Source organism: Schistocerca piceifrons, chromosome 3 (genome assembly GCF_021461385.2).
Source record: "Schistocerca piceifrons isolate TAMUIC-IGC-003096 chromosome 3, iqSchPice1.1, whole genome shotgun sequence".
Taxonomy (NCBI): Eukaryota; Metazoa; Arthropoda; class Insecta; order Orthoptera; family Acrididae; genus Schistocerca; species Schistocerca piceifrons.
Window position 1 is genome coordinate 233,667,472 of NC_060140.1, and position 19,345 is coordinate 233,686,816.

Genomic DNA, 19,345 nt, shown 5'->3' on the forward strand with positions numbered 1-19,345 from the left:
CATGTAGGGTGTTCTGCAGTCCCTTTCTGTACGTACTTGGTTCTTGAATAATGTAAGAAAAGGGGAGCAACAAAACTGATTAGCTTTTTTAGTGATTTTTAACATGCCATGTCAGGTGTTTGTGTCCTGTGAAAATTATGTGGGTGGAATAAAATGGAAAACATTAGCATTTGTGGTTGAGTTGCATGGAGTAAAAAGTGTGGAATGTAAGTGAAGTTTTTATAAGAAACCAATGTGTAAGAATCAAGGTTAATAGTTGGGCGGCAGTATAGGAGTAATCTTTCAAATATAAAGGACAGAATAATAGTTCTTAAGTTCAATATGTTTGTGTTACATATAAATTTCGTTAGTCTTAGCTCTTTAGTAAAATTGGAATTGCACATAAACTGCTTAACTGTGAATATTGTTTTGAATTAGCACACTTGCACAGTATGTAGTGAAGTCACTCAACGTAGGCCATTGTAGCAAGTATTAAGTGTGACAATTTGTTGAATGACAGTCCTGATATCTTAAGTGTGGTGCAAAAAGAGTTGACAGCTACAAACTCGTGAAAAGGGTTTTATCAAAGTATTTGTGAATAGTAATAGTAATGTCTACTATGTGTTGTACAATTCAGTATACACAATCGTGACTCGAATTTGTAATTTTACTGTAAAATTTAAACGAAAGTGAAATTTTGGTCTTTGGGAGAAAGTGAAAATATTTTTATAATGCATAGTGTAGTGATGCCTGCTCTGCTTACTAAAATGTTTCTGCAGTAATATTTTCCTTGTTTCACAGGCACAGTTTACCCCTCCTCCAGTTGTCAGCCTGATGTACCTCAAAGAAAATCTTAATTGGGTTTCTATGAGTTTAGTAATTTCAAGAAAGATTTTATTACAGCTACTATGAATTACAAATATTTTCACTGATAAACTTTAAGTGCACTATTATAAGCCAGTTCTCTTGAACAGTACCTTCAGCTAACTGAAATATTTTTCAAGCTTGTTCTTAATTTTGATTATTGTCACTTATTTTGTGGAAGTGGCGAACGTTTCAGTTTTGTGAGGTAACATTCACATGGTTCTGGCTTGTGTTTGGAGATACTGTGTTACAGACTACATGCGAAAAATACCTTTTTTGACTAATAATCTAGGCTTTATTTCACACTTCACAAAAGGAGACACCTGTTGTATGTAATAAATGAGATGATATGTTTCCAATTGATGTGCTTCTGACTTCAAAGTAATAATGGTTTACTTAATGTCACACACAAACATCGATTGCCAAATGGTTTATCTTCTTCTCATTCTTACATTTGTTCATAAATGTGTGAATTGTGATATGTCATTACTGGAGTTGGTTATAACTATCCAATTAAAAAAAAAAGATAACCTTTGACAGTATCGCTGCCATTGCATTCTTTCATAAAATGCTTTCATCTTCTCAGTCTTAGCATAATTCTCTGGTCCAGTATCATCAGATGTTCAGTATTGATTAGTTGTTTACTGAAATAGATGACTTGAAAGCAGTGTGATAAGACACTGGACTTGTATTTGAGAGGATGGCAGTTCAAATCCCTATCAGGCCACCTAGACTTAAATTTTCTATTTTCCTAATTTGCTTATGGTGAATACTGGAATGGTTTCTTAGAAAGGGAACAGCCAATTTCTTTCCATATCTTTTGGAGACCTGACATTGTGCACTGTCTCAATGTTCTTCACGTTGATGGAGTGGAGAGCATGATATACTTTGTTGTTTTGTTTATAAATGCAGGGCCCTCAGTAGTGTCTCAAATCCACAATTCCCTTTTATTTAGTTATACTTAATTTGTACTTGCTAGTTTGTCAAAGGTTGCTTCACATAATGTTTAAACTTTTATAATATTCATCACTATTCATCACAAAACATGCACATAGCCCCATTTCAGCATGATGGCAGTGTTGCCACCATAATATGGCAGCTTATTCCATTATTCTTATGGCATCGAACAAGCCCTATGTCACGAAGTGACTTTAAACGAAATGAATATTTCTCCAATTATCAATATTGCTGAAGACCAATTTTCAGTTTGATTCAGGAGATCAAAATTATGTTCTTGATCCTTCACCGGTTGTTGTTCCTGTTGACTTGGGTTGACATAGAGCAGAAAGACTAAAATGATATAAAAATGTAAACACTAAAAAATTAACATTACAGATAAAATGTGATTCACGTGTATATCGAAAGATTGCATTTTTATCACAATTACAAATCTGAACTAGAGTTTTTCAGGGAAAAGTCTCGCAACTAACACATTTGTATCCATGTTTTAATTAATATCAATTTGAACAATTTGTTTGGGTGAGATCTGTTATCTGTATCAAAGTATTTTGACCTTGTGAATTGACTGTGATCCTTCAAATAATCCAGAATGCTTATCAAAAGAAAAGGTTTAACTTGGTTTGAGCTGTGCTACCATATCAGGTTTTGCAGGACTATTTCATTGAAGTAATCCCCAACAAACCTAGAGTCCGACTACAAATAAATGGTGGTTTTGGCTTCCAGTAAATTTTTGTAAAACTGAGCATAATTTCTAAAAGAAAAACCAAATACACAAACTTGAAAGGCATGAGGAGAGCTGGTAATGTAAGTACAAGTAAAGACAAATATAGAAGGAGGCAGAGAATTTAAAGTAATTTTATGTAGTCAAAAATTACAAAGGGACCAACTGTTGTTGTTAAAATTTAGGTTATGATGAACTTGGGACCTTCCATCTGAAACGGTAGACTGCGACTTAGTAGTGTTCCCAACCAATCTTCGATTTATGAAAAGAGCAGAAAATTTAAGAGAATTGTATCACAACATTAACCCCTTACCTTCCTTTCATTGTAACTAAAGATTGTTAGCATCTAGTAGACACTATAAACAAAGTGGCAATGTGGTAAAGGTTTTGAGACAAAAGGAGACAAGTTGGATTCATTGATATCTTCCGCAGAGGCTAGCTGCACGGTTTGCGGTGTCTTGCCCCAGTTTGCACAACTCCCTCCCCCACCCTGTCAAAGGCAACCCTCAGGCATGGGTGTGTGTTGTCATTAATGTGAGTTAAAGCTAAATTAAGTAATGTGTAAGCTTAGGGACTGATGACCTCAGCAGTTTCGCCCCATAGGAACTTAACACAATATTGATACCTAATACATTCCTTCAGCTTCCAGCAGTAACATTATAAATCAACATGCAACTGTCTCTTATAATCATGAATATCTCAGCAATCAAAGTATCTAGTACACCTGTGGGAATGCGAAGGTTTCGCCTGAGATGGTTCTTGATATTAATGCCTTTAGACCTATCGAAAAAATGAAAGTATCAGACCACTGGGGAATTGTAGGGGTGTTTATAGGAAGGTGTAATGTAGTTACCGTGTTTTGCAGACAGTAAGATGCTGTAGACCATAAGACACACCATAATTTTTAAGCAATTTTTAAAATAACATTTTTACCATTATTATTAGATTGCAAAGCTAGAATAAAAAAATTCTTAAATTATAAAGCTGAACTGACCTCCAAAAGCCCTAAAAAAATCATCTGAATTTTCCTCCTCCGTCATCGTCTCCCTCTTCATATATAAGATGGTCTTCACTGCCATCGAGAGCAGTGCTTATGTCACACTTCTTGACAGATTTAACAATAATGTCTTCCCTCACTCTAGACCACACCTGTTTTATCCACACTCACACTTGGTTGATTGTAGGTCATTTTAAAGCTCCCTTCGGCATGAATTCATATTGGGTTTCATCCATCTTCCATTCCTTTCTCATATTCACTTTAAAGTCTCGATAAATAGACATCAGGAGGTAGCAGTTGTTAAGCAAGTCCTCCCACGAGAGTAACGGCAAGCTCTGTTTTTCCCTATTTCAGTTTCTCTTTCACCGAATTTTCCAGATGATGATTAAACTGATGTATCACAAGAAGAGAACTCTTCTTCAATAAAGCACCTTTCCTTCTCTCCTGCACTTTGCTAATCTATAATTTCAAATCAGCTTCATTTATCCAACCCTAATCATGTGCGTGACCACTACTACCTGGAAGTAATTCAGTAGGTTCTGCCATTTTGTTCTTAAAAATGATTATTGGATTAAGTTTTGTACCATCAGTACAACATGAAGGGACAACACTGTAAAGCATATTTTCATGTTTACTTTATTTTTATAGGTAGTTTTTAGCACCTTTTATGTCAACAGTTATGTTCGTCTATACTCAATGTTTTGGCTTAGTTCCACACTGGTTTTGTTTCATCTTGGATAATAATGTGATGGAAAGATAATATTTTATCTTCATACTCTTGTGGAATTTTTTGAGATACTTTGGTTTCAGTTCGTATGCTAAGTCCGTGACACTTCATAAACCTGTAACACCAGCTTACTCCACCTTTAAAATTTGTTAATTTCCACTGTGGCTTAGGAGTGTGTATTTGAATCATTTAATACATTAATTCCATTGCCATTTTGGCAGCATCCTTGAATCCATTTCATTACATCAAGTTTTGGTAATTTTCCATTCAGTCCTCCATTAGCACAGTTCATCAATTTATTTATTTTCAGTTATTCTTCACTAGCCCGCCAATCACAAAACGGTTTTTTCTGTTGATGGAGGGCTGAAATGCCTCTGTCAGCCTCTCAGCTGCTCTGTTTCCATGATGATCTGCATATGCTATTTCTTTCAATTTATGGGCAACATCATATAAATACCTTTTACTTTTTCCATTACAAAACTAACTGCTGACAAAAATAGTCCTGTTACCAGTAACATAAGTATTGTGAATATCTACAACTCATGTTCATCACAGTGCACTGCTACTGCCAGTTGAGTCCAATGTTGCAAGATAGAGAGAAGTTACCAGTGACATCAAATATATGGCCATTTTTAAGAGTGGCAAGAATTTTAACTGAAACAGCTGAATTTTAGAGGCAATTTTTCGAAGGAAAAATGCATAATATAATCCATAAAATTACAATAGATTACACTGTCTGTGGTGTCAACAAAACTTCCATCTCAGTCTTACCTAGACCTTAGGCTGTGTTATAGATATCTCCATTTACTGCCATTTTTGAGAGCATTGGTTAAAGCGAGTATTATTGCAGACTTCAGTATACAGAATTAAATAATTTTTGGTGCATGCTAGAAATTTTACTTTGAGAAGACCATGACCATGGTGCTGCTCCAATTATGTCAAGTCTGAACTTGTGCAGTCTGCAGTAATCTTGCTGACAGAAAATGAAACTACTAGCATTCTTTTTTACTTATTTGTAATCTGAAACTTTCATATGCTGCTATAGTCTTGTCCACAGTAGTCCCTATGGAGGCTGGCTATAATGTTCAAACGTTGGAAAAAGGATAAGAAAGAACTTTGCTGTAGCTGCTTAGAACCCAACTGCTTCGGAGTGTCAGCCCGATGTACAAAAATCGGCATTGGAGCTGATGTGGGCATTACTCCACAGTGCCATCCTCAGCATGGTCCTAGGGGATGAGATTGCCTTCCTAGGGAGAGGAAGAACACAATTATGTCCTCCTCCCCTCCCCCCCCCCCCCCCACAAACACACACACACGCACACACGCACACACACACACACACACACACACTGCCTGAAACTTTTGATCACGTACACATTAAAACAGCTTGTGGTTACGTTTTGGGTCGGCAGTAAAGACTGTTTAGTCTGTTTTCCTGAAGTCTGTCACTTGCCACTGTGCAAGTATATTTTAGCTATAAATCTTTCTTACAGAATACGCAATTCGTTATGAATTCAATTTTTTTCCTCCAACCATTTTGAACTTTCGGTGGAAAGAAAGAGAGCTTGTTGATATCAATCAAAGATTTGTTTCCGTCACTTGTCTATAACTTAAAACTATGGCACTGGCCAAAAAATGGCTTCTAGCAAAAGAACTCACCTTCATGTATCTGTACATGAAATGTGAAATTGTTAGCAACTGGCATGTAGTATGCTGCTTGTGATGACAGAGAAACAGTAAAATGTCTGATCCCATGCAGTCATCAACCATTTGATGTCCACTGGTGGATAAAGGCCTCCTCTACACTTCTCCTTAGAGCAGGGTCTTGAACTGTAAGCGTCAATGTTCATGCACAGTTTCTGATATCGCCCACTAACCTCACATTAGGTTGTGTGGGTGCCGCAAGGTTCGGTCTTGGGTCGTCTGCTGTTCTTAGTATATATTAATGACTTGCCATTCTATATTCACAAAGATGCAAAGCTGGTACTTTTTGCCGATGATAAAAGTATAGCTATCATGCCCAACAGTCAAGAATTAACTGGTGAAATTGTAAATGATGATTTTCAGAAAACCATTAAGTGGTTCTGTGCAAATGGGCTCTCATAAAAGTTTGACAAAACACAGTATATACAGTTCCACACAGTAAATGGAATGACACCATTAATAAATTTAGACTTTGATCAGAAATTGGTAGCTAAGGTAGAATAGTCAAAATTTCTAGGTGTATGCATTGATGAGGGGTTGAACTGGAAAAAACACACTGAGGATCTGCTGAAACGTTTGAGTTCAGCTACTTATGCTATTAGGGTCATTGCAAATTTTGGTGATATACATCTGAGTAAATTAGCTTACCATGCCTATTTTCATTCTCTGCTTTCGTATGGCATCATATTCTAGGGTAACTCATCATTGAGTAAAAGAGTGTTCATTGCACAAAAGCGTGTAATCAGAATAATTGCTGGAGCTCATCCAAGATCATCCTGCAGACACTTATTTAAAGAGCTAGAAATCTTCACTGTAGCCTCACAATATATATATTCACTTCTGAAATTTGTTATGGACAATCCGAAGGAATTCAGAAGTAATAGTGTACACGGCTGCAACACTAGGAGAAAGGATGATCTTCACTACTCAAGGTTAAATCTAACTTTGGCTCAGAAGGGGGTAAATTATGCTGCCACAAAAGTCTTTGGTCACTTACCCTAATAGCATCAAAAGTCTGACAGATAGCCATATAGCATTTAAAAGGAAATTAAAAGAATTTCTTAATGGCAACTCCTTCTATTCATTAGATGAATTTTTGGATATAGTAAGTGGGTAATTTACCAACCTCCATAAATAAAATTAAAAATGTTGAATGTCATGTAATATTTTGTCTAATGTAATATCTTGTATAGACACGTTCCACATCATTACGAAGTGTCGTATTCATGATCTATGGAACAAGTACTAATTTAATATAATCTATCAGATCTTGGAATTACGATTGGTTTCACCACATGCTCACCTGTTTACATGTTGTCACTTCATTTTCATTAGAGCCATAATTCCAATGTTAACTCATTTCGTTCTGTGGTATATTTCTTTTCATTGCTCTGCAAGTATTACCCGTCAGGCAGAGCAACCATCTGTTTTTTGAGTCTTTTTTTCCTATTGAAAATGTCTCATTGCCAATAATGACAATGTGGACTTCTTACCTTCTCATTTAACACACATTACAATTCTCATTTATATAATTTGTATCTAGTTTATAGAAATTACTACCTACAAGTAGTTTATGTTCTCCCCACTTGTATTTTTCATTTCCTGTCCATTCAGTTGCCAAATTCAACCGTCCTAAGTAAAAAACAACTTAGTGAAATCGGACATGGAAATTCAAGGTTGGAATATCAACAGGGTTATGAAAAGGATAGATTGTTAATTACCATTAAGATGACATGTTGAATTGCTAACAGGTGCAAGGAAAAGACTACCATATTTACTCGAATCTAAGCCGCACCTGAAAAATGAGATTCGAAATAAAGGAAAAAAAAATTCCCGAATCTAAGCCGCACGTGAAATTTGAGACTCGAAATTCAAGGGGGGGAGGGAAAGTTTTAGATCGCACCTCCAAATCGAAACAAAGTTGGTCCATTGTAATACGAGACACAATTTAGGTCGAATGAATGATGATGCAGCTAAAGTAGTTTGGTTCGAGTCGTAAGCTTAGCAGTTAAGCTTTACCAGGTAGCCATTACTATGCGTCAGGCGCTCCGTCCGTATTTATACGGGTACCCTTCCTTTCTCACATGGTTTGTCTGGTTTGAATCAATTGCTTATTTTGCTTTGATCTGATAAGTGCCATTTTCTTTGTTATAGGTGTTTACGTCACTCTAAGCTGAAAATGCATTACTGTACTGTGTCATGCATTGTTTGTTGCATTCTGATAGTGCGTGTTAATGGCCTGTCGCCGATCGCGGCATGGCTTGCTTTTGTGCACGCTACGGCCGCTTACAATTAAAAAAAAAAGAGAAATCGTCTCATTAGCGAAACAATGGCAAGAGACTGCTATTTGTTGTTACTTACACTGCTGCTTTCTTTGATAATGATTAATAAGAACCAAATAATAGACTGCGTATGATAGAACATGTTCTGAACGAGAGTTAGGCGAAAATTTTTCTCTGTTTGAAAATCTTTGTGGCCGCTTCTTTAGTACATCAAATTCTGCACAGAAATTAGTCATCTTAGATTTAAAAATCTAGTCAGTTGCCGTGCTTCATTTCTGACTGTATCACTATTAGGCATAAGAATAATACAAATATAAACATGACACGATATGTATATTTTTCTGCGTTTGCTGTTGTCTCACTCTAGTTTCGTAGTTTATTAGGCAGACAGGATTTAAATGAGATAGCTGCAAACACGAAAGAATACATGGCAAAATGTTTATATCCGTATTCTTTCTTATGGTGAAGAGAATACTGCATGTGATTCACATTTCGTCAGGTTCCTATTAACAACCATCTCTTCTCACAGCTAGGAAAAAATTCAGAACGTAGAGTTGGCCATATTGACAAACATCCCAAACAGTCCTGCCTGTCGGATTTTCGTAGTACATTAAAATTCTGCTACATTCGAAGATGAACAATACGGAATTTGTATTTAGTTCGTTGGATAATGTATGAAAATGCGGTGGTCGAAACCCAGGGCGGAGAAAAAAAAGCTCGTCTTCCACCTTTTTTTAAATTTATTTACTGACGCAGAGGTTTTGGCTCCAGCATTTATCTTTGTGCCTACAAAGCATGCCTGTGTAACGCTACATATATTCGACGGCAGAAGTTAGTTGTGGCGGCACCTACCAACATGTTTTAGAACTTCCGCTTGCTTTGTACTCGATTCTAAGCCGCAGGCGGTTTCTTGGATTACAAAAACCGGAAAAAAAGTGCGGCTTAGATTCGAGTAAATACGGTATTGTACGCTGAGCTTTTGGCCAGAACGCCTTCAGAAAAAAAAACACATGTTCGCACAAGCAAGCAAGCATGCCTCGTGTGTGTGTGTGTGTGTGTGTGTGTGTGTGTGTGTGTGTGTGTGTGTGTGTGTTTTTTTGTTTGTTTGTTTGTTGGGGGGGGGGGGGGCATGATAAGAGTACTTTGGCCAAATGCTCAGTCTTTCCGTTGTGCCTGTCTGCAGGTCAGCTTCCTATCTTTACAGTGAGTAGCAATCTATCCTTTCCATAATATCATTAACAACTTAACTGATTCTAACACATTGTCAATTTTTAATTTCTGTATGTGCCTTTTACATTATTTTTGTGATGTATTTTCAGGCCTACTCGCATACTTGCTGTGTCAAGTTTTCCATTTGTTGTTTATCTGCATTTGAGGTGAACATTATAATGTCATTTGCAAAAGGTGGTCCATATATGTTTCATTGGCGCACATTCCTTCTTAAGTTTCCAAGTTTAAGGAACATAAATCTTGATCAGAATAGTTTTGTTCATAAGGAATATCTGTGTTGAACACCGCTTTATTCTCACAGACAAAGTCTCATAGAATATGTAGATTTGATGTATCCATTCTTCAGTTTACTGACATATATTGAATCAGGGAATTATTTCTCACTGGCTGTTGGAAAAGGCTTTGTTAGTAACCAATCAAAAGTTTTCTCAAAATATATTAGTATCGAGCAAAATTTAATTGATACTTATGGTCTTGGTGTGTAGTTTCGTTTGGCACAAGCTTTATAGTATAATTTTGTTTGAGATTTAAAAATTACCTGTTGTGTTCTATTCATTTTTAGTCAGTGGCTTTTTACAGTTTGTCTGGCTTTTGCTATTAACTATATGATAACTTTGACATTTTTTTGTTTAATTTTGGCCGGCCGCAGTGGCGAGCGGTTCTAAGCGCTTCAGTCCGGAACCGCGTGGCTGTTACGGTCGCATGTTCGAATCCTGCCTCGGGCATGGATGTGTGTGATGTCCTTAGGTTAGTTAGGTTTAAGTAGTTCTAAGTTCTAGGGGACTGATGACCTCAGATGTTAAGTCCCATAGTGCTCAGTCATTTGAACCATTTGTTTCATTTTGTCCCTGTCAAGATTGACTTTCCTTCATTTTGTGAAGGATGTGTTTAATACAGTCCTGCTCTTCGTAAATCTACTAATTTATTGCCTTTGTTATTTATGGTATACTTTGTTTTCTATTGGAAATACCTTGAATGAAAGTTACTTTTCAGACACTAATATGCAGCAGGTTGCTGTAGAGCATAAGCAGTGCCTGGTTTCCTGGCTCATACTAGCATTTTTCTATTGCGTGAAGTCTCAGCTCGACAGGTGAACTGAGTACATTGTTCACTGTGGTTTCTCTGCTACTATAGACCACGTGTATCTGTACAAAAGGGGCTAACACACTGAATTTATTAAACATAAGAAAAAGTGGAGATACTTTAACTGATTCAAGCCAACCAAATTTATTGTAGTGTAGTAGTACACATTTTCCCATATTAAGCAGTACTAGAATTTGAAGCCATTCTCTGGGCATTAAATCTTGGCAGCAAAGTGTTTTAGCAATTACAAATTATTTTATTGCTGCTTTTCAAACTCCCCCCTTAATGCCTTCATTCCCAGTTGAATACATGTGTACAGTGGTCTAGGAAACAACTGTACTGTGATTGAGTAAAGGGGACCATGAAAGGATTATTTCCATTTAGAGGCTTATGAAACAATTGCACCAAAGAAACCCTGAAAACTACCTGCAGTGATAGTATGCTTTTGGTGTTGTAGCAGATTCGATGATTCTTTTTTTTTTTTGATTAGAAATCCTAAAATAACTCGTTCACCCATCGCGCTGATAAAACACCATACTTTGCTACCTTGCAGAACACTTCAGTTAAAACAAAGGATTTGTGACAACTGGCAGGAGATGAAACTAAGAGGCCTGCTCATTGTTAATTATTGTAATTAACAACTATATAAAAATTTGATCATGCCATAAAAGTACATTCAAATTACATAAAGCCTGTCTATTAACTGAAGAGTTCAAAGCAGCAGAACAGATAGCTTCACATGCTATGTTAGACTTTGGAAAGTTTTTGAATAGTGATAGTTCAGTATGACGGAATGTAAAAAGAAAAGTTGATGAATACCAGAGGCTAATCTTTTAAGCACAAACAAACCTAGTGACAGTGTCAAAGAACTAGTGTGCATGACCAAATTTACACAATAAACTAGCTCTTATAACGTAGCAATGCAGTTAATTTGAGACACTCATAAGTTGGGCATGTAAGATAACATAATGTCTCAAGTAATCATAGTTGTTTGAGGACAGTAATCTGGAATGATTTCTTGGCTGGTGTAAATAATTGAGAGTTTGAATATACATTACACTTAAAATTTTCAGTGCTCTATGGTTTTTACACCGGAATAATACTCTTGGTGTAAAATTCCATTGTACTCCCTCAGTTCTTCTCATACTGTTTGCCACCTTCTTCTTTTCTTCTTCTTTTCCTTGTATTTACTTTGTTTTGGCAACATACTTAAGTTTTCAAGCTACCTTTGTCACATATTCGGTGCACATTTTATTAAAATTATGTTTGCGTTTTCCATCTTATTATGGAATCTCCAGCAGCTGAAGTTTTCTGTTTACTAGCAAATGTCTGTATTACATTCATGAAATGAAATGGTCAACTACAGACAAGATGGTGGGCATAAATTCCTCATCTTTCTTCAGTTTCAGTGAAACATGAGTGTTGGATTTTTTTCTTGTGAAGTGCAGAAGTGAGATATGTGCTGTGGTGCAACCTGTTTTGCTTGTGGTTTCCATAGGTAGTTGAAGAAATTGTATCACATTGATAAAAAAATGCAAAAATGGGAGTGTAAAGGTGGAGACAGCAAACACTTTCAAGGTCCTTATGTATTTTACGGAATGGTTTGGTTGTATTCCCATAATAATTAATCTGCTGCTGAAGATGCAAGCATAAACAGATTTCATTCTGTACGTTATAGATGATCAGCATTTTAAAAATTATACATATACTTAAACCACAGTCAGTTATTCCAAATCAATATATTTTCTGTTTAAATTCCATTCATTAGATTAATTTAGTGTAACTTAATATTGAAACTTTATTCACTTCAGAGAGTTAATAAGAGTAAGTAGTCACTTTTGTTACAGTACCCACCATCACCACAACCAATACTACAGTCCCCACAGACACCAGTTCAGGGTGTACCACCAGAGTACAGTATGATGCACCCTCCTAGGCCTCCACCTACGGTCAGCAAGCATGTTCAGGTAACTCAGTAAATGTAATTTCATTATTAATTATTGGACAAATATTAAAAATTCTGGAATCAGCAGTTGCAATAATTTGAGCTTATGAACAGTGTGTTATTGATAAGTACTATATTTTGTAGAGAAGTACAAAAGTTTAACTAATTAAGACCACCCATTTCACCTAGTAGATTAGAGAACTTACTTGCAAAGGTGTATAGAGAGGTGGTGGAGTGAAACCCAAGGAAGTGAAGTTCATCGATTTTATGTGAACAGTTACTAGAATAATCATAGCATCAGTGACATGGTGAGAAACTAGGACTTCTTGATAGACAACCTAAGGAATACATGCTTTCATGATTACTGCTTCAGACATTTGAGTGGCAAAAATGTTATTTAATTCTCTCTCTCTCTGCAGACTGAATTAACATGCCAAAGGATACAAGAGTTTGAGACACAGGCTTCGTCTGACCTCGAGTTGCGGAACAATAAAATAGATGAGCTGAACCGGGTATGTGAGAGTATTAATGATATATCCTAACTAATTTACATGGGCAGGTTAAAATGTTTTTGCACATTGTCACTGAACATCAATTACATTGCAAAAAAGACACGACACAGTTTGCCTATCAGAAACTATTGTGCTATGAATTTCCATACTGCAGAAAATTCATGAAACCTGTCATAGTGTAGACTAATTTAGATGGGTTAATTTTCACTTCAGTTTCTGTGGACTAAGTCTGCTTTACTTTGCTTTAAATGACTTTTGATTCACTATTGATAATAAAGAATGGAGAAATTTTCGTAAATGATATGAAACAGTAGCTGATACTTATAACAAGACAGCAATTGATAGAACTGAAAACTGCGAAACGTGGAATATATTTTGTGTGTGTGTGTGGGGGGGGGGGGGGGGGGGCGCGTTTGTAGAGTAACGTAATATAAATGTGAGCACTGGGATAGGTCTTCGGATGTGTACCCAATTGACAATGTTTGGAGTGTTACGGGCAGGGCATTCCAACCAGTTCAGTATTGTGATGATCTAATCAGCCAGTTGGAGAGAATTTGGCACATTATGCATCAGGAGTACACCCAACATTTGTCAGTGCAAAGCCAAGTGCTTGCATAACGGCTAGAAGTGGACCAATGCATTATTGATTTGCTCAATTTGCATAGCTCTTTCTCTTGAATAAGCTGTCCAATTTTTCTGAAATTGTAATACATAACATGTACCAATTTCTGTCCTGTTCCAGTTATTTGCTAGTGGTGTTTTTAATTATTATTGTAGATTATATTTTGGCATTGACTGATTAGCTGAAAATGAAGTTTTGCTTTCTAAAGTGCACAGTGGTGTGGAGGAAAGTGAACTCACATGGTGTTCAGAGTCTAAGTACAAAAAACTTTACTCGCATAAATATTGTTACTGTTACTTTAAAAGTTCTGTAAATTTTAAGTTATAGCAATTGGAAAAAAAGTGGTAACGTATCGTCTATGGATAGCCTTTGTTTTTACAGTCAATGGAGGAGATGAGGCACCAAATAGCTCATCAACAGAAACAAATGGAGCAGCATAAATCTCACATAAATAAATGTATAGACGTTGTGAAGAAGTTACTAAAGGAGAAATCAAATATTGAGAAGAAAGAAGCACGGCAGAAATGTATGCAAAACAGATTGCGTTTGGGTCAGTTTGTTACTCAGAGGGTAGGGGCAACTTTCCAAGAGAACTGGACAGATGGATATGCTTTCCAGGAGCTTGCCAGGTATGTTATCTGCTGCACTAAACATTCATTTTGTTTTGTATTACTGTAGTGTATTAGCCATAGGTATTAGTGTGGTATACATATATAAAAACTAGACTCCAATGAAAACTCTGTGCTAATTGTGTATGTGTAGCAACAAGACTTGTACCTTAAGGCTGTAGGAACCTAACAATAACAAGAGAATAGGTGACAGTTTCAAACTTCCGAGAGTAAGAAGATAGAATAACATTGAGATCATGAAATTTGGAAAAGTAGAAGAAAATTGATTTATCAGCAATTTTAGTTGGTTGGGTGCAGTTCATCATAAGTAATTTGTGTGTGAATTTGTTACAAATTAGGGCTTTATTCATTACGTAACTCCATTAAAAGGGATCAAATAAGAAATTTCAGCATATATGGGAAGTACATTAGAGATAAAAGTACTCAGCAACTTTGATCGTAGATGAATTGTTGTTAGTAGATTCAATGGTTTTCTACTAAAGATGGTTGGGTGAGCATTGCAATTTAATTTATAGCGATATGATTGTTGAGAATGTGGCTAGACCCCAGTAGTGACAGTACACGCAAACCAAACTTGGAAAGCATTTTCAGTGGTCAGTGTAATATCGTTTTTTCCTTATAGTTTTGTTTGCTGTTCATTATCATAGGAAACAAAATTGTAAGAGAAGAAAAAGCATATTGTAACAGTGACCACTGAGGATGCTTTAGAACAAAGTGAAACACATCTAGTCTTAATAAGACTCATTACTGTTGCAAAAATATGGAAATTAACCTATACAACTTACGGGAAATTAGTGCAGAGTGTTAGGTGGTTGGCTTTCCCTGAAAGATAGGATATTTTAAATTTAAGTGTATACAGTGCATTTTAAATAAGTTATGATTTTTGACAGTTCGGTACAGGGTGGGTGACCAGAAGTGTAGCTGCCAGTGTCTGCTCATTCAGTTGATTTTAAAGAAACTATTAAGTAAAATGTGATTCCCACATATCTTATAGTTCCGTTAGTCAGCTTCATGATTTGCCTATCATTTCATTAATGGTCACTGTTGTTGTTTTTCAAGATACATAAACTACTGCAAGAAATTCTTAAAATTTGCAGTGAAAAATAGGGATTGTAACGAATTTTCATTTGGCATGGTCACATGTTGCTGCATATGAAATCTGAAGGATATCATTGTCTCTAATCTCGAGAAAATGAAATGTATATAAAGTACTGTCACAAATGCTTATGCCAGTGAAAATGCTAGAATGAAATATTCATAAATCACTTGTATCTCATAAGTGCTTCAGATATTGAATCAAGATTTTGACAACTGATAGCACACAAAGAGAAGAGTATTTTGTCATTTGATTAATACGCGAAACTTCCATATCTGGCATAATATTCTAGTAACTACAGATTTTTTCCCATCGAAATTGTACAATTTTTAATGGGCTAAGTTAGCTGGTGAAATGAGAATTACTGTAGGTTTTGCAACAATATAGAAGTGAAAAAATTACTCATTTGCTTTTGTACTGAGAATGGGCTTTTAATAAAATATTGACACATCTTGTCCCCAGTTACTGAGTGAATAATACAAGTTTTCAGGGTTGTTGTAATGTTAACTGCATTAGAATGTTAGTGAATGACTATTTGTAAACTCCCATGATTTGGCTAAATAAGCAGATTTTAACATGGGAACAAGAGAATTTAAGCACTACCCAAAACTTGCCACAGTTCTTCGTGAACCTATGTTTCCACAACTACGTTACTAATATGACTGACAACTCAAAAATGGTTGTGTGGTGTAAGATTTGCAGTAGCTTGTTTTGCCAGCATTTCAACCTTTCTTACCATAAACTTCCTGTTGTTTTTTGCCACATTACTTTTACCTGGGCCCAAACACTTTCAATTATATTTAAATAGGCATGGTATGGCAGAAACCAAATTAAACTGTCCTTCAGTAATAGCTAGTTTGTTGATCTGGTAACATGCGGTTCTCAGCTTATATGGCACTAAAAGTTCTGATAGCTCTGCTTCACACATGCTAGGTTCACCTTTACCAAATGTAACATTTCTTTGTACCCAGACCAAAATATCCACTTCCCTCCATGGCATTGTTGCTTTATCAATCACAACACAGCTGTATGGCATGTTGTCCATTACTATTGTCAGTGGGGGAAACCTGGCCCACTATGGCTGTTGCCTGGACAGTAAGTAGTGTCCTGTTGCCTCTGTGAACCAAACATGGAATGTCATAACCAATTTTAAACACACTACAGTTTATGTGATACAGTAAAGGATACTCTTGGAAATGTAAAGGAAATGAAAGGTGCAAATGAAAGTTGCACAACCAAATTGTAAATTAGAAATAGCGAAGGTTTGGTTAATTTTTCTTGTAATGTGTGTGTTTTTCTCAGAAGTGTAGCTTGGCAGAGTGGAAATAAAGGTTCCTCGAGTAACTTAAAACCATTTTGACATGCAAACTCATTGTTTTTCTTGGATTTAATTGGATGTTATCTCAAATGTACACGATGTGATCAGATGTATCCGTACACCCCAAAAAACAGTTTTTCATATTAAGTGGATTGTGCTGTCACCTGCTGCCAGGTACTCCATATCAACGACCTCAGTAGTCATTAGACACCGTGAGAGAGCAGAATGGTGTGCTCCACAGAACTCGCTGACTTCAAACATGGTTAGGTCATTGAGTATCACTTGTGTCAAAGTCTGTACACAAGATTTCCACACTCCTAAACATCCCTAGGTCCACTGTTTCTGATGTGATAGTGGAGTGGAAACGTGAAGGAACACATACAGCACAAAAGCTTACAGGCCGACCTCGTCTGCTGACAGACCGCTGAAAGTTGAAGAGGGTCGTAATGTGTAATACGCAGACATCTATCCAGACCACCACACAGGAATTACAAATTGCATCAGGATAAACTGTAAGTACTTTGACAGTTCGGCGGGAGATGAAAGAACTTGGATTTCATGGTTGAGCGGCTGACCATAAGCAAGCCATCATGCCGGTAAATGCCAAACAATGCCTTGCATGGTGTAAAGAGCATAAACATTGGACAATTGAACAATGGAAAAAATGTTGTGTGGAGTACACAATGTGGCGATCCAGTGGCAAGGTGTGGGTATGGCGAATGCCCAGTGAACATCATCTGGCAGCGTGTGTAGAGCCATCAATAAAATTTGGAGGCGGTGGTGTTATGGTGTGGTCATGTTTTGCATGGCACTATCACAGCACAGGCCCACATTGATGAGTTTGAAGCACCTTGCTTCCCACTGTTGAAGAGCAATCAGGGATGGTGATTGCCTCTTTCAACACGTTTGAGCACCTGTTCATCATGCACAGCCTGTGGTTATGTAACAATGACATCCCTGTAATGGACTGGCCTGCACACAGTCCTGACCTGAATCCTTCCTACAGAACTGCTTTGGGTTGTTTTGGAATGCCAACTTCATGCTAGGCCTTACTGACCAACGTTGATACCTCTCCTCAGTGCAGCACTGCCATTCCCCAAGAAACCTTCCAGCACCTGATTGAACATATGCCCGAGAGAGTGGAAGCTGTCATCAAGGCTGGGGGGAGGGGGGCGGCAACACCATATTAAATTCCATCATTATTGATGAAGGGTGCCACGAACTTCTAAGTTATTTTCAGCCAGATGTCTGGATACTTTTGATTACATAGTGTAGTAACCTGCAGTGCATTCAGATAGATGTATGTTTAGTATGTACTAAGTTGAATTACTATCCTTGACACCTTTAGCATTCAAAGAAAAGTGTGAAAGTTTTGGAAATTACAGTCCTTGGGAGAGTCTGCTATTTACTGTAACTGAGTTTCTGATAATTCTTATTTTGTCTAGTAATCAATAATTTGTGTGTAAATAGGCGACAAGAAGAAATTACTGCAGAAAGAGAAGAAATAGATAGGCAAAAGAAAATGCTCTTAAAAAGGAGGCCATCAAATAATGAAACGGGTCGGAAACGTAATAGTGGTCAAGCAAGTCAAGGAGCAGCTATCCTGCATAATGGTACGGATGCCACGTTCCTGAAGCCTGATGCTGTTCCAGGCCTCTCTTGGCAAGAATACTATGAGTCTGATGAAATTCTTAAGGTGAGTATTCATTGACTCTCTCCACTCACTCTCTCACTGTCTCACCTCTCCCAGTATTACACGATGAATGACATAAATATATTTGTTTAGCTGCGGCAAAGTGCCCTGAAAAAAGAAGACTCAGATCTGCAGCTAGAAATGGAGAAACTGGAACGGGAACGAAACCTTCATATTCGCGAATTGAAAAGAATTCACAATGAAGACCAGTCTCGTTTCAATAACCATCCTGTGCTGAATGAAAGGTACCTCTTGTTAATGCTGCTGGGTAAAGGTGGATTCAGTGAAGTTCATAAGGTAAGACATTTGAATGTATCCGTGAATATAACTTTTTATTCAGACCCTTTTCAGTGATGAAAAGTAGAATTTTTTTCTCTGTCATTTAATAAAGAAAAATACAATAATTTGTCTGAAAATGTGTAATTTGAGCAGATTTGTGATGCTCACTATAAAAATATGTACTTAATTAGTTTCCATATTCTTAGTTGACTTTCCTATTTTTTATCAGGCTACATAAATCAAAATGTCTGTTTACATGGTTGTGTGATAACAGTAATTAATCATAAGTGGTGAGCTAATTGTTTTCCAAATCAATTAATAGGGTAAATTAGAATGTTCCATTTAATAGGGGTTTCTAGGTGTTGACACCTTTGAATTTGTTGAATGTCTGAAAAATAATAAATTAGTTTGCTGTGATATGTAATACTTCAAAATAAAAACGACACTATTATGGACAAATTAACTGATGGTGTAAATGTTGGGTACATAATTCAGCAGAAAAATACATGCAAATTTTGATGCAGAATACTTGTGTTAGGACACCAAAAAGCTGTTATGGCTATTTCATGGATAGTAAGAGAAAATACAGGATGGGCCAAATAAAACTGGCCCAGAAAAGTTTATAAAACTGATACAGAATTGAACCTTGCTACCCACAATAAAACAGCACATACCCAGTGTCTTACTTTACAGTCACAGTGTAA

The 19,345-nt window shown here is 36.6% G+C and overlaps 1 protein-coding gene across 11 annotated transcripts in view; it reads left to right on the forward strand.

Annotated features, from left to right (window-relative positions):
- The window catches only part of LOC124789839 (serine/threonine-protein kinase tousled-like 2), a 576,094-nt gene that overhangs the window by 537,854 nt on the left and 18,895 nt on the right, over positions 1–19,345 (forward strand). For 10 of the 11 annotated variants that reach the window (XM_047257336.1, XM_047257338.1, XM_047257339.1 and 7 more), the window contains 5 exons: positions 12,380–12,514; positions 12,912–13,004; positions 14,008–14,255; positions 18,140–18,365; positions 18,456–18,659. In XM_047257336.1, coding sequence (XP_047113292.1) covers positions 12,380–12,514; positions 12,912–13,004; positions 14,008–14,255; positions 18,140–18,365; positions 18,456–18,659 — 906 coding nt within the window. The remainder of the gene's footprint in view (positions 1–12,379; positions 12,515–12,911; positions 13,005–14,007; positions 14,256–18,139; positions 18,366–18,455; positions 18,660–19,345) is intronic. The other variant, XM_047257337.1, reaches the window with a different exon arrangement.